Raw genomic sequence first — 16,903 nt, 5'->3', positions numbered from 1 at the left:
TTTTATAGACAGTGTTACCTTTTTTAGTTTACTAACCACATATATTTGTTCAAAGAAACGGAAAAACAAATTATAAGAAACAAATGAAATTACATGTAAGTACAAGTGCCCGCCCCCGCCCTCAAAAATACAAAACAAAAACAAAACCAACAACAACAAAAACCCAAACAGATTGGAGAATTTGCAATTAAATGTACATAAAATATCAGCAAATCACAACACTGAGGTTTTGGCTTTGATAATAAATACACCACAAATAAAAGACACTTATTGCACATTGTACAACAATACAGTGTGGTGTGGTGTGGTGTGGTGTGTGTGTGTGGTGTGTGTGTATGTGTGGGTGTGGGGGGTGTGTGTGTATATGTGTGGTGTATGGTGTGGTGTGGTATGGTATGTGTGGTGTGTGGTGTGGTGGTGGTGTGTGTGTGTGTGTGTGTGGTGTGGTGTGGTGTGATATGTGTATATGTGTGGTGTGGTGAGGTGTGGTGTGGTGTGGAATGGTGTGGTGGTGTGGTGTTGTATGTGTGTATATGTGTGGTGTGGTATGTGTGTGGTATGTATGTGGTGTGGTGTGGTGTGTAGTTTGTGTGTATATGTGTGGTGTGGTGTGGTGTGGTGTGGTGTGTGTGTGTGTGTGTGTGTGTGTGTGTCTGTGTGTGTGTGTCTGCGTGTGTGCAATACAATCATTAATTACCACAAACCAAAACATTTGTTTTCATTACAGAATATTACATATCCAAAAGACGTTTATAGTAGAATAAAAGCCTGCCCATTAGTAACAAAACCAAATAAATAAAAAAGTCTGTTTTGTTTAACACCACCACTAGAGCACATTGAGTTATTAATCATCGGCTATTGGATGTCAAACATTTGGTAATTCTGGCCTACATGTGAGAGGTAACCCGCTACATTTTTCCATTAGTAGCAAGGGATCTTTTATATGCACCATCCTACTGACAGGATAACACATACCACGGCCTTTGATATACAAGTCATGGTGCAACTGGCTGGAGAGAGAAATAGTCCAATGACATGGGGTTGATCTGAGACCGATCATGCACATAAGGTGTGCACTTTACCACTGGGCTACATGTATATGTCCGGCCCCCAAATCCAGATCAAGACCTTTTTGTCTTACCATGTCGAAAAGATAAGTTATAATACTATAAAATTAATGTCATGAAAAAAATTACTACATACATGTAGAAATTAAAAAAAAAAAAACCCCTGTATTTTGTAGTTTTAAAGTAGATAAAACAAGGTAAACAGAAATACAGTAAATGGAACTACCAAAAGCACCAAAACTTAGAACAACAAATACACGGCTCAGCTGATGCCCAGTAAATTAAGCTGCTGTTTGTTAATACAACCAAAAGAAAAGACTTAGACAGCCATTGGTTGCCGAGGACAAGATGGATGCTTCAGGAAGAAAACAGATCAGTTGCAAACTAGCAAATCAGGAAGTGAAAATTTGAAATGAGAGCTAGCCTGTTTATTGAATGACACTTTAGGACATTGGTTTACAATTATATAGGTACAGGTTCATGTGAATTCAGCAAAATTCCATGCTTCCATGAATCACAGATTTTGGGGCTTATGAGATGGAAACCCCAAAATACATATACATGAACATTACATCACTTTTAAAAATTATAAACTTGATATGAAATGGAAGCTTCTTTTTAATTAATATTCTATAAGCAAGTACAATAACTGCACAACCAATGGAAAACCAGTGTGACAAGTTAAGTTTAAAGCCAGAAAAGGGCCATTGTGAATATGCAGGTATCTTGATCATAAACACCCAATAAAAATCACAATAGTCAGCTGAGCTGATAAAAAAAACAATATCCCAAAAAACAAACACAAATAAAAGAATATTTTCTACAACCAAATAGAAATACAAGGTACACATAAATATTTTCAGGAATGAACTCACCTTTCCTCGGCAGCTTGGCAATTTCTTGGATGAAGATAAAAATGTTAATCAGTAATATTTTTATTTAATATTTATTTTTAAATTTTTTAAAACTTTCTTTATTTGAAATATATCTACTTAATTATATTCTAACTTCAAGCCACTAAATATTACATATAAATAATTTCTGTAGCTAGTAATAATTTAAAGCTCACAACAAGAATCCTGTCCTTAAACAACAATAACTTATTGTAACCCCAAAAAACCCCATTACTAATCCCAGTCAATCAACTGGTCAGCGTCTTTAATTTATTTTTTAAATATTACATTGAAAAAAAAAAGGATTTGACAATTATGGCTAAAATGGCTTTTAAAAAAAAAGAACAAGAAAAAAAAGGCACTGATTTGTGGTAATTATTACTAATATATGTATTTCCTATACATTGGTTGGATTACAATAAACAGTATAATCATTAAAGGGCCATTCCCAATCAAAAGATTCATGAGTACAAAACAAAGTCATCTGGTACATGTAACCCCGTCCCCTTTCTGAAAAGCATACATCAAAATGGTTAATTCTGTTAGGAACACTTTTATCAACATTTTTTGTCACAAACTTATATTGGCATTAACCCTTCCTCACTACTGTTTGGTTTATAATATGCTGGTGAAAATGTTAATAACTGAGTATGACTCCTAAAAAGGGTCTGGTGTTTTTTATATTATTGTTTTAAAATTGTTATGCATGTTAAAAGGACATTCCTGAGTTTGATACATTGTAAGATGTTTCTGACTAATAAAATATTTCTACGATTAAACTTACATATTAAATATGTTTTCTTGTTTAGAATATCAGTGTCTGTATATTCAATGTGTTTCTGGTTGTCTTAATAATTGTAAGAAGCCCAAACTAGATTTTGTCTTCGAATAATTTTGTATGTATAAAAAGATATATTTTAGAAAATAAAATGAAATTTAACCTAGTACAAATATTAGAACGATCAGAAACATGTTTAATATACAGGCACTAATATTTTATGCAGAAAAAATATATTTGATATGTAATTACAATCGTTTAAAAGTCTCTGTTAGTCGATAACATCTTAAAAATTGCAGCAAACTCAGGAATGTCCCTTTAACAATACAGGACAGTCCGAGATGCTCAAGAGAACAGGAAGACCCATGCACACTGCTAACAACAAAATGCCATGCTCATCTACTCATTCCAGTGCTCAAGTTGGACCTTTAACAGTCTCAGTTTTCAAAATTCCAATGAAGAATATAAAAACAGTTACAGGTATTTCGAGAAAAGAAAAAATAATTAAGGATTTTTTTTAAAGTACATGTAAGAGTAATGACTTAAAATATGGTAAATTGTGACAATTTTCATCACAAAAGATGTCATATATTATTAATATAAATACATGATATGTGATATATACATTATACAGTGCTTATGTATAATGCAACTAGTGTAAATGGTCTGTGGCACAATTTGTAACCAAGTCCAATATATTTTAACATGCTCATATACCACTAGGGTTTCGAGCATCACTGTCCCGGGGCCCGTTTCTGGATCGCCAGAGGCCTGACCCGGGACAGAATCAATTTGTATTCATCATTCTTCATTAAAAGTGATAGGGTAACACATGCATTTAAATTAGAGATTAATTTTGTAAAAAGGTTAATGAAACTTTGAAAGTATGACAGGTATATGTAGGTGTTGTGACAGTTGCATTTCAGTAAAAAAAAAAAAGGTCTGAGTAGGATATAAACCCAGTGGCATAGTGCTTAATGGTCTTGGTTCCGGGTGTTTAATGAAATATGTCCCAATTTAATCAGTGTCCTGCAATTTGAAAAGCATACATCCTTGTACATGTATATACTAACCTACACATGTATAAGTGGGGTGAGTGCAAGATCATACTAGTTGCTGCCAAGTTGACAGAGTAATTTATGTGACTGTGGTTTTATTGTTCACTTTCTAAATTAGGAAGGAAATGTTTTATTTAACGACACACTCAACACATTTTATTTACAGTTACACATATATATGGCATCGGAGAAATGGTTAAGGACCACACAGATATTGAGGGTGGAAACCCACTGTCGCCACTTTTAAATTAGGAGCCATAATTAGGAAATATACCAGACACCAAGGAGTAGTTGAATGGAAAATGTATTTATGGTGTTATGAATACAAATTTCTTTTATTAAATGAAAAAAAAATATTACGTAAAAATAAATAGATATTTGAGGTTTTTTAAAGTTGTTTTTAATTTTATTTTATCAGTAATAAGAAAAGCAAATCGGAATCATCTTTATAGAAAATAGTGTTTTAAAGTGTAAGGTTCAGAAAGAGGCTAACCATGCATATTTAATCACTGCAACACCAAAATAAATTATTGTGTGCCAGATCATTCTGTTTAATTATCATCCCAGCAGAAACGATTCATCATTCAATTTATCATTCCAATAGAACAGATTTCCCATTCAAGTTATCATTCCAATAGAACAGATTTCTCATTCAAGTTATCATTCCAATAGAACAGAGTTTTCATTCAGTAAATTGTCATTCCGATAAAATAGGTTTGCCATTCATTTTTGTCATGTGTTACTCACCAATCTTGTATTTACCATTGTGGCGATATTTGAGTGGAAATGTTAAATGTTCTAAAACAAATTAAACACATAACATCATGAATATGTGACGTACTTGACAGTTAGTGTGGTAAAGACCATAATAAACAATCACCAATTACATTATTGAACATTTGGAATGAACCTGAAAAATGTATAAGCAAATTGCCTCCCTTGTTCAAATTGCCTCCCTTGTTCAAAAATAACACCAGAAGAAGATAATGACTTGAATATGCATTATAAAAGTACAATATTCTATAAGCTTTCTTTTGATTGAAATACTGGCCTCGGTGGTGCAGTAGTTAAGCCATTGGACTACAGGCTGGTAGGTACAGGGTTCGTAGCCCGGTACCGGCTCCAACCCAAAGCGAGTTCTTAAGGGCTCAATGGGTAGGTGTAAGGCCACTACACCCTCTTCTTTCTCACTAACAACTAACCAACTAACCAACTAACCCACTGTCCTTGACAGACATTCCAGATAGCTGAGGTGTGTGCCCAGGAAAGCATGCTTGAACCTTAATTGGATATAAGCACGAAAATAAGTTGAAATGAAATGTAATTTGATTGAAAAGAAGGCATCTGTAAATCGTTCTTACAGGCTCAAATCTATTGCTTATAAGAGGCAGTTGACACCAAATTAAAGGTTAAAGGGAGACAACTCGGATGTTATTTGTATTAATGGTTCTTTTATGCATGAGCTGTTATACAAAAAACTTACAACTTAAATGTTGTGAGATCAGAGTAGTAGGATTTGTTTCCGCAGCATATGTACATGTAGTTTCTAAATAGTTTTCTACTTTTCTTATTTTGTTATCTTTTCTTCTTCATTTTTCTGTACATTTAAATGGGCTATTGTCAAAGTTGAAACTACAATATTTCATTATTGTCACATTTATTTGTAATAAATAACTACAAATTAATCGATCCCACACATAATCTTTACATAATTAACTCTAGAATAATATTTTTTTAAGTCTTGCACTTGACGACAAGAATGGTTTCCCACATAATTTGTGGCTAAAGATAGCATGGGCACCATCTTTGTTTTTTTTGTCAGAAGAATTCTGGGTAAATGTAGTGTGTTGAACGCATACGCATAAAACAGTGATGTCAATAGTTAATGCATGTGACACTTTTAAGATTCCCCCGAAAATAAAAACATTTCTGCTAGTAAATGGAATTATCTAGTTGCAATTTTTTTTCATAAACATTTACATGTAGCTGAAGGTATAAACTTTGATTTTTTAAATTTTAGGCTGGAACTGCCATTATTGCAACTTTGACATAGCACCTTTAAGATTCCCCTACACTACAGTTCAACTACCAGTGAGACAACTGAATGCAGAGAGGTACTAAACACCACAACATCATTGTCTGAGCTTTATTTATGAAAAGAAAACAATATCGAACATTACAACAAAATAACACCTTAGTACACACACACTTCACTTCTAGCATTAGATAGGAACAACATGCTACACAGAATTACTCCAGGGCCCGTGCTTATAAAGCGTTTAGAGTCCAGACTCAATCTCTAATGACGTCACACGCATACAATTAGTATGGCGTTGTCGTGACATTAGTGTCTCCGGCTCTATTAGGAAGGAAGGCAATGTTTTATTCAACAACTTACTCAGCACATTTTATTTATGGTTATATGGCGTCAGTGGTTATATGGCGTCAGTGGTTATATGGCGTCAGTGGTTATATGGCGCCTGTGGTTATATGGCGTCAGTGGTTATATGGCGTCAGTGGTTATATGGCATCAGACATATGGTTAAGGACCACATAGATATTGAGGGAGGAAACCCGCTATCGCCACTTCATGGGCTACTCTTTTCGATTAGCAGCAAGGGATCTTTTATATGCACAATCCCACAGACAGGGTAGTACATACCATGGCCTTTGATGTACCAGTCGTGGTGCACTGGCTGGAATTAGAAATAGCCCAATGAGCCCAACAACGGGATCGATCCCACACTGACCGAGCAGAGTGTAGACTCTAAAAGTTTTATAAGCACCAGGCCTGCTCTCCCGTTATTTCCCTTATTTCCAAATGACACAAAAGTGAAGCTAAAACTAGACTATCACATCAAAAATAACTGATCTCCTGCACGTGGATTCTGTGAGATACTGATTGCCAGTCAGATAACAATGATCAATCATGCATGCACTGACATGAATAATAATTCTCTAAGATGGTACTTTTGCTAATATGGCTTCTGCCCACCATTCAAATACATGAAATAAGTAACGACAATTTAAACAAATACCTTCTTCCTGTGATAACAGATCTAAATCACCACATATCTTTATATAACTCCATCCATCCATCCATCCACCCACCCACTCACCTTCAGAGAACATTTTGTTTTCAAAATCTTAATTAGCGATATTTCTAGTCAATTGAAAATTGATTGGTGACTAATGTTTAATGTTTTAAAATTGTGTAGCAATCCCTAAAATGTGTTTAGCGAATCGAGACTCAATACTGAACAAAATGTTCCCTGATCCTGTTCTTTAATTTGGGAGGGGGGATTTTCTTTTAGGAGGATTTTTTTAGGGGGGTGCTTTACCATTGTGTTTGTTTCTCATCCTTTTCTCATTCTGTTTCTATTTCTCCAATATTTTTATTCTTTCATTTTTTTCTTATGTCTTTCCTCCTTACTTTCTCTTTTGCTTTCTCTCTATCTCTCTCTCTCTCTGTCTGTGTTTCTCTCTCTCGGTCTCTCTCTCTCTGTCTCTGTGTTTCTCTCGGTCTCTCTCTCTCTGTCTCTGTGTTTCTCTCGGTCTCTCTCTCTCTCTCTGTCTCTGTGTTTCTCTCTCTCGGTCTCTTTCTCTCTCTGTCTCTCGGTCTCTTTCTCTCTCTGTCTCTCGGTCTCTTTCTCTCTCGGTCTCTTTCTATCTCTGTCTGTCTGTTTCTGTCTGTCTCTGTCTCTGTCTCTCTCTCTCTCTCTCTCTCTCTCTCTCTCTCTCTCTCTCTCTCTCTCTCTCTCTCTCTCTCTCTCTCTCTCTCTCCTTAGTCGGTCTCTTTGTTTATATATCTAACACATAACAGTCAGACCTGGTTACTAAATATACCTACTTTTAGGTTTGTTCTGTTGTGGAGGTGGCTGTGGTGGGATTTTCCCATCTGAATCGGAGCGGTCTCGGTTAATGTTGAATAAACCACCCTCTGGCATCACAATGAGACTCGGGGGTCGTGAACGAGGCTTAGACTTGTCAGGTGTGCCCTGCACGATGGTACATTTTATTGTCAGAAACGTTGTAGGAACATATACACATCGACATCTGAAGATGCTGGCAACTAATATGGGGCAAAACATTATGTTGTTTAATTCAAATTGATAGTTAGATCATTTTTCAACTGGGGGTTAGTGCTTTCAACTACATGTAAATGCAATTTTTTAAATTGGTATTTGTATTATTGAGAAAAAAAAAGTTAGTAACAAAGATATATATTACTTATTATTTAACACAATTTTTTTTTTTTTAAATCAAGATAACTGAGGTGTGTGTATACAGGACTTATTGAAAAACATGTAACGTCAATATAAATTTAAAACACAAATTGTCTCTATTGGCAGAATTCGAACCTACTGCACCGATTTGCATGACATTTGACAGCCCGGGAGCTTAACCGCTCGGTCATTGGGTCTTCCACAAAACAAAAATGGAAGCCCCATTAACTGTAGTTAGTAAACCATGCTGGCAAAAACTCATTTCGAAACTAACGTAACACTTTATATTAATATACAGTAATTTGCCAGGTGTTCGTAATTTCAAAATATTTACAAAAGCATGTAGCTTGCATTAAAACAAGAGGTAATTATACTTACATCAAGATCATCATCACTGTAATCTCCGTCAAAAACCCGGTCTTCCTGAAATGAGCAAAAGTTCAAAACAATTTGTAAACTGATGGTCTGTTCTGTAATCATTTTTTTGCAGGCAGTAAACAGACAATAACACCACCAAATCTAGTGATATTATCTGAAAATAGGACTGGCCAATCAAGACAAATTTTCATTATGTTTTTCTTGTCATTTTCTGTGAATATTTTAATCCATGATTGACCAGAATAATGTCTTTGCATTGTCTGTGTTTGCATGCTATCCCTGTAACTGTCAGTGATGTATGTACATGAATTTGGAATTGCCTATCAAGCGATTTTTTAATGGAAACATGGATCACAGACACACAGATTCCCACATGAACTGAGGTCATACGGAAGAAGGAAGGAAGGAAGGAAGGAAAGGAAATGTTTTATTTAATGACGCAGTCAACACATTTTATTTACGGTTATATGGCGTCGGACATATGGTAAAGGACCATACAGATATTGAGAGAGAAAACCCGCTGTCGCCACTTCATGGACTACTCTTTTCGATTAGCAGCAAGGGATCTTTTATATGCACCATTCCACAGACAGGATAGTACATACCACAACCTTTGTTACACCAGTTCTGGAGCACTGGCTGGAACGAGAAATAGCCCAATGGGTCCACCGACGGGGATCGATCCTAGACCGACCGCACCTCAAGTGCTTTACCACTGGGCTATGTCCCGCCCTTTACTGAACATACGGAAGAAAGCATTATCATCGTTAGTATGGGCAAGACGTCTAATCTGACCAATTAATTACTGTTTCTTAACAAAATTTATTCATTTCAGTCATTGTGCTTTCACAGGTGGGTATACACTCACAGGTATTGTGGGTATAGGGAAATTGTCAATACAGACACAGATTTGCAGATTCATTACGCAGAAAACATGCTTATGGAAACATAACTTCAGACAGAAAGAAAGAAAGAAAGAAACAAGAATTGTATTTAATGTCACACTCAGCACATTTTGGGTATAGGGAAATTGTCAATACAGACACAGATTTGCTGATTCAGGCAGATTCATTAGGCAGAAAACATGCTTATGGAAACATAACTTCAGACAGAAAGAAAAAAAGAAGAATTGTATTTAATGACACACTCAGCACATTGTAATTACAGTTATATACATGTAGCATCGGAAATATGCTTAAGGACCAAAGGGATAATTAGAGAGGAAACCCGCTGACATGTCTTCATCAATAGCCCAATGGGCCACAAACGGGGATCTATCCTGAACTGACAGGAGAGCGCTGTGGTAAAGCACTATGACCTGCTCCTACTTTTAGACACATTCCACTAAGTTAAGATTTTATTTTTTATCATACTCACGTTCATGAGATCCCAGTCTATGTTGACGTGGGCAAACAGATCCTTCTTGTTTCCCAGAGCCGCCTTCACCTGAAATAATAACATGTATGTGTGATCTGGACGGGAACTTGTACATTTGTAAATGGGGAATTCCCTTTATATTTTTACTGGAGTTAGCACGTTTTCATTACTGACGTCATGTCTGATTTACAAATTACGTCACATCGTATTTGAAACATTACACAAGATTGCCGCAGAGTATGATTCTTAACATTAAGTAAATCCATGATAGGAGAATTGATCAATAGATTTAAGAAAGTGTATTTATGATGTTAATTAAAAAATGTTTTTGTAAAAAATAAAAGAAGGTATGTAATAAAATTTCACATACATTGTTTTCGCTTCCTATTTATGGCACAAGTTTATTTTGTGCAAGAACATACCACACGACCGTTTCTTGGTCTCGTGGTATATATATATATATATATATATATATATATATATATATATATATATATGGTATATATTAAAATATGTACCAGTTCAACGCATAGCTGATTATCGTTATCCTTGGCGACTTCGAGCGGCGTCTTGCCCTGTTTGTTCTCTATGTTGGCGAGGTCGGGTTTGCTACGTAACAGGAGCTTCATGCACTCGGTCTGGTTGAGTTCGGCACACAGGTGCAGTGCGGTGTTTCCGTCTCGCGTCTTCTTGTCCAGGCTGCCTCTGTTGTCAAACAACTTTATATTACAGTTTATCCTACAACCACAGTTTTTATTGACAGATTATGATGACTGATAAATTAAAGTCTTAAACATACAGTAACAGAATACGACTTTTGCCGTCACTCACATGATGTCACACACATACAGATGTAGCTACATTACAAGATCTCTCATTTGAAATAATAGCTTTTCCCCTTAATATGTACATGTATGGTCTGCAGGATAAAGATAATAACTAGTTAATGGTGTAGGATATCAGCTTTATCCTGTTCAAGCTGAATGGAAAATTCCGCTTGTCAAGCCTTGCAGAATTTCACATTCTTACCTTTACAGGATAACGAATGAATGAATGAATGAATATTTAACAACACCCCAGCACGAAAAATACATCGGCTATTGGGTGTCAAACTATGGTAATGCAAATAAATAAAGTGATAAAAATTCAAGACTTAAACAAAAACAGTGTAAAGAACTGCAAAAACACAAATATCACAGAATTTTATGGATACTGAATTTTACTAAAAACTTCAATTTTGTGCTGTATTGGCCATTCTCAAAGATAATGTTACACCCCTGCACCACGGTGAGGTTACAGCACACACAGGGGCTTTACAGGATAAAGTGAATATCCTACGTCATTAACTAGTTATTATCTACATGTATATACAGGTCTATGAGAATTGAACGTTTGTGTAAAATATTTATGGGTTATGCAAATTTTTTTATTTAGTTCACCCATTTCCTTTTTTGTGTAACCAATAATGTCTACAAATTTAATGTCCTATAAATTTAATGTGCAAACAATTTTGGCCCCAAATCTGTCACGTGACCAGAACGGTCATTCTTTCTTTTGTGTCCACCGACTCCCGTCTGATATTTTGTCCCCAATTGCAGATTTAATTGGTCGTAACTGATGACTTTTTACTGTCATTTGTTTATTCAGCAATTCCTAATAAAATATTTTTCTTTCTTTAGGAACATCATACCCCTTATAAAAAAACAATGGAAGTGGTAGTGTTCATAATTAAAATCCTTTATCGTGGGTGCCAAATAATACCTGTATATACACCACCTTTACAAAATTGAGAGGGTATTGGGTGTCCAACAGGGCAAATTAAGAAATGTCTAGAGTTGTGAAACGAACAATTAGTATCTCATCTATCATGAATGGTCTTCAATTGGAATGAATGAATGAATGAAGGAAGGAAATTTTTATTTAACGACGCACTCAACACATTTTATTTACGGGAGGAAACCCGCTGTCGCCACTTCATGGGCTACTCTTTTTGATTAGTAGCAAGGATCTTTTATATGCACCATCCCACAGACAGGATAGTACATACCACATCCTTTGATATACCAGTCATGGTGCACTGGCTGGAACAAGAAATAACCCAATGGCCCTATTGACGGGGATTGATCTCAGACCGACCGCGCATTGAGCGGGCGCTTTACCACTGGGCTACATCCCTGCCCTAAATGAATGAATGAATAGATGAATGAATGTTTAACGTCACCCCAGCACAAAAATACACATTGGCTATTGGGTGTCACAAATGGTTTCAAAATTCTTTTTTTCGTTAAGAAATTTAAGAAATGAAATACATGACACAAATATCTACAGATCGAACTATAACCCAGGGGGTCGGGATTTAGCTTAGTTGGTTGAGTGCTCGCTTGAGGCGCTTGTGTCGCAGGATCGAACTACCTCGGTGGATCCATTCAACTGACTATTTTTTTTCTCCTTTTTAACCAGTGCACCACAACTGGCCCAAGGCCGTGGTATGTGCTATCCTGTCTGTTGGAAAGTGAACATAAAAGATCCCTTGCTGCTAATGGAAAAATGTAGCAAGTTTCCTCTGATGACTACGAGTCAAAATTACCAAATGCTTGACATCCAACAGTCGATATTTACTTAATCAATGTGCTCTAGTGGTCTCGTTAAATATAAATAAACCAACTATAACTCAGGTTTCAATTATCTAGGACTTACAGTTTGTAAGATATGGAGCAAAACACAAACAACACTATTATCACCAATATTACTGGTATTGTACTAGTACAATATTAATGCAAAACTAGCATAAACAGATCTAATGGATCAATATAAGATCATGTGATGGTCTGTACAGGGCTCGAACTTAACGACAGCACTGACTGCAATTAAGCGTCGTTGAGACATAAATTGCCCTGGGTAGAGAGCATCACCGATGGCACTTTTGTGCCGTTGGTAAAACTCCCCAACAGTGGCAAAATGTATACACCTGGTGTACATTATCTGCCAATATGTAACATTTGCACATTTGAAATATGTTTACATACATCAAAATAGCCTTACAGTCATGTTTATTTGATGCAAATGTCACTTTAAAAAAAATTGCCATAGGCAGGCTCAAAATTGCCGTCGGTGGGCTGTTTCACCCATGGCAATGCTTTTAAAAATTGCCATGGGAGACAACTTCTTAATTTTGAGCCCTGCTTTAGTTAGACGCATGTACTTTTTGTTACATTATAAATATGCTTACATAGAACTATTCTGAACAATGAAGTCCACAATAGGAAGTGAAGTACCGTCTTCTTCAATTATTGCAAGATGAAGTCCTGTTTCATCATTTTGCTGAAAAAAATCCACATAAAAAAAGAAAGAAAATTACTCCAAGTACGAGTACCAAATGTAATGTTGCTCACAACATCAGTATCAAAACTCAGATTCCATCTCATTATGCAGGTTCTGGTGTAATATAGTACATTATGGGAATATGTCAGAATTTACACTAAGGTATATTCTGGTAGCTTCCAAAACAACATTTGGATGTGCAGCAGATCCTGGTATGGGAGATAACTCCAAACATATACTGGAATACAGTTTCGATCAGAATTGTGCTTCGACTTAATATTGGAGATGGAGTAGTGATTAACGTGCACATTCAGAGCAAGCTGTTGTAGCACACACCTATCTTGGGCACAGGTACCGGTTTCTCTGTCCAAGACAGGAAAGGTGGGGGAGGGGGAGGGTGAAGGACGGACAGCCTGCACTGGCAGGTGCAAGGGAGCACCAGCAGCCCGATCATAGCCAGCAGTTTTGGTGCTATGGAATTTGGAATGTCCCGTAGGATTAAGTCCAAAGAGACAGGGTGCTCATTTTTGATGGAAAAAATTAGGCACAATTTGGAACGGTCGATCTAATGGAAAGGGTTAGGAGCTACGAGTAGGTTTGGATATTAGTAGGCTGAGAGTAGCTCAGCGATTAAGACCTGGCCAGTGATGGTATGTGACTTAATATTAGCCACTTACCCTATTTATATTAGGGCCGTAGCTAGGATGGGGTTTTTTTTTTGGGGGGGGGGGGGGGGAGAGGACAGATGAATTCTTGGAACGAATTAGCATGGAAGACACTAGGGTGTCTGGGGGTATGACCCCCCTCTCAACCCCCCCCCCCCCCCCCCACAACATTTTGAAATCTAGAGGCTTTGAAATACCATTTTGCAGGTTACATACTTCTCAATCGATTAAGAAGAGTATTTTCTGCAAGTTTCTATTATTTTTACAACTAGATACGGCCCTGTATGTAAAAGAAAGACTTTTATTGGCAAGCTTGAAATTTAGAACATAGGAAAATATAAATACTGTTGACATGAAATGACAGGACTTATAATTTTGCTTAGACCTACATCAAAGCAAATTCAATGTAAAAAACATTTATTTATAAAACCTGCATTGACTTTTCTTATGGCAAATATGAATAAAACACAATTAAAATGGTGTCCTCCCATTTAGCTTACAACCCACAAAATAATAGGGATTGTCCCACTATTAACTACAGATGTCACTTTTTCATACTGTAGGCAAACTGAGTGTAGGTATACTGGGTTGTAGGCAAAGTATGTTGTAAGCAGAATGGGAGGCAACCAAACATTTCCACCCACTCAACTTACAAGATCAGGTATAACAGTCATCAGATCTAAGCCTTCTGCATAGATTTGCATCAAGGCAAATAAAACATTTCCACCCACGAGACTTACAAGATCAGGTAGAACAGTCATCAGATCTAAGCCTTCTGCATAGACTTGCATCAAGGCAAATAAAACATTTCCACCCACGAGACTTACAAGATCAGGTATAACAGTCATCAGATCTAAGCCTTCTGCATAGACTTGCATCAAGGCAAATAAAACATTTCCACCCACGAGACTTACAAGATCAGGTATAACAGTCATCAGATCTAAGCCTTCTGCATAGACTTGCATCAAGGCAAATAAAACATTTCCACCCACAAGACTTACAAGATCAGGTATAACAGTCATCAGATCTAAGCCTTCTGCATAGACTTGCATCAAGGCAAATAAAACATTTCCACCCACGAGACTTACAAGATCAGGTAGCACTGTCATCAGATCTAAGCCTTCTGCATAGACTTGCATCAAGGCAAATATATCCTTGGATATAATGGCTTGTTTGAGATCCTGCTTCAAGTCTTCTTTGTCGGTGCAGGTAATTATTGCATATTTCCGGAGCTCATATTTGGCTCGAATGAAATCACGACGAACATCCCTGGAAAAACATTCACATCATTAAAATGTGCCAAATAAATGCATAACAATGTCAGATCTACTAAAAAACTATTTATGATTAATGTGTAGTATTTATATAACCCATAGCCGATATGTACATATGGTAGTACTTAGTAGATTTAAAAAGTAAAAGTCTGTTTTATTTAATGATACACACTGATTTGTTAATCATTGGCTAATGGATGTCAAATTTTTTATAATTCTGACATTTAATCTTTGAGGAAACCAGCTACATCTTTCCATTGGAATGAATGAACATTTAACGACACCCCAGCACATCGGCTATTGGGCGTCTCTTTCCATTGGAATGAATGAACATTTAACGACACCCCAGCACATCGGCTATTGGGCGTCTCTTTCCATTGGAATGAATGAACATTTAACGACACCCGAGCACATCGGCTATTGGGCGTCTCTTTCCATTGGAATGAATGAACATTTAACGACACCCCAGCACATCGGCTATTGGGCATCTCTTTCCATTGGAATGAATGAACATTTAACGACACCCCAGCACATCGACTATTGGGCGTCTCTTTCCACTGGCTGCAAGGGTTCTTTTATATGCATTTTGCCACAGACAAGGCAGCACATACCACAGCCATTAATATACCAGTCACAGGGTACTGGCTGGGATGGGAGAAAATCCAATCAGAGAATGAGTCCACAGATGGGGTTTGATCCAACGACCTACATATCACAAAATTTCAAGTCAATAATTTGAGGCATTTAAAAAAGAGAAAAAAAAGAGAGGAAAAAACCCACAGATTTTTATATCTCCTAAGTTCAAGAGACATAACTCTGTCAAAATTGGGTAAATCACCATGAAAGTCAAACCTGATCTGTAACAGTACACGATAAAGCTCTACACAAACTTTCAGGTCAATATCTCAAAGCACTGTGAAAAACATATCTGGTAACCTATATGTGTGAAAGAAGCATGGACAGACAGATGGACAGACAAACCGAACAACAGTATGGGACTAATACATAGAGAATACCTAGTTAATGATGTACGATATCGGCTTTATCCTGTGAAGGTAAGAATGGGAAATTTCCTGCAGACAATACAAATTAAGGGGAAAACCTATTATTTCTGTTACTTCAGCCACACTGTACAATGACCTAGAGGTCAAATGAGTGATTTTGTAATGTAGCTATGCATGTGACGTCACAGGTGTGACGTCAAAAGTCATAATCTGCTATTATATGTATATGACTTTGCTTTATCGGTCATCGTAATCTGTCAATAGAAACAGTGGTTGCAGGATAAAAACTTACATATGACTAGACGGTTTCGGTTTGGCGTTGGTATCCAAAGTTGCCTCCATGATGTCATTAAAATTACTATTGCCAACAACCCGCGCTAACTGAAATTAAAAACAAACACTTTCACAATTAATGTTAAGAAATTAGTTCTATATAGAGGGGAAAACAATGCAACAAATTAGTAGGGCTCGAACCTAAGAATTTGTTACTCATAAGCTGGAGCAAAACCTCAAATTCAGGCAAAAATTATGCAGATATTCAGTCAAAATGTGCTAACTTGAGATCTTTTTACCAAGTATTTCAATCATTCTACCCTCAAAATTAGTTGTAATCCATGTAAAAATGCATAGTGATTAGTTTTTGCATCCTTATATAGCTGTTGGGTAGTAATGCTTATATGAATAAATGTTATCCAGATTCAGGCATTTTTATTTAATTCGGGCAAAACCCAGCTTGCCCAGGCTGCAAAAATGGGAGCCTGAACGCCTATGTTGTTACCTATGGCAATTATGGAAGATTTGTGCAATTGGTAAAATGCTCACCTACATGTATAGCAAATTTCTTTAGTTTGCCTACAGTAAC

At 36.5% G+C, this 16,903-nt stretch overlaps 1 protein-coding gene across 1 annotated transcript in view; it reads right to left on the bottom strand.

Annotated features, from left to right (window-relative positions):
* LOC121376955 (arf-GAP with SH3 domain, ANK repeat and PH domain-containing protein 2-like) overlaps positions 1-16,903 on the bottom strand; it is a 98,195-nt gene that overhangs the window by 21,491 nt on the left and 59,801 nt on the right. Inside the window, exons 17-24 of the mRNA XM_041504765.1 lie at positions 16,334-16,422; positions 14,852-15,032; positions 13,007-13,098; positions 10,296-10,482; positions 9,778-9,846; positions 8,401-8,445; positions 7,647-7,794; positions 1,943-1,966 (exon numbers count right to left, since the gene is read on the bottom strand). Coding sequence (XP_041360699.1) covers positions 1,943-1,966; positions 7,647-7,794; positions 8,401-8,445; positions 9,778-9,846; positions 10,296-10,482; positions 13,007-13,098; positions 14,852-15,032; positions 16,334-16,422 — 835 coding nt within the window. The remainder of the gene's footprint in view (positions 1-1,942; positions 1,967-7,646; positions 7,795-8,400; positions 8,446-9,777; positions 9,847-10,295; positions 10,483-13,006; positions 13,099-14,851; positions 15,033-16,333; positions 16,423-16,903) is intronic.

Source organism: Gigantopelta aegis, chromosome 7 (genome assembly GCF_016097555.1).
Source record: "Gigantopelta aegis isolate Gae_Host chromosome 7, Gae_host_genome, whole genome shotgun sequence".
NCBI lineage: Eukaryota > Metazoa > Mollusca > Gastropoda > Neomphalida > Peltospiridae > Gigantopelta > Gigantopelta aegis.
This window is presented reverse-complemented; position numbering and strand designations above follow the sequence as displayed.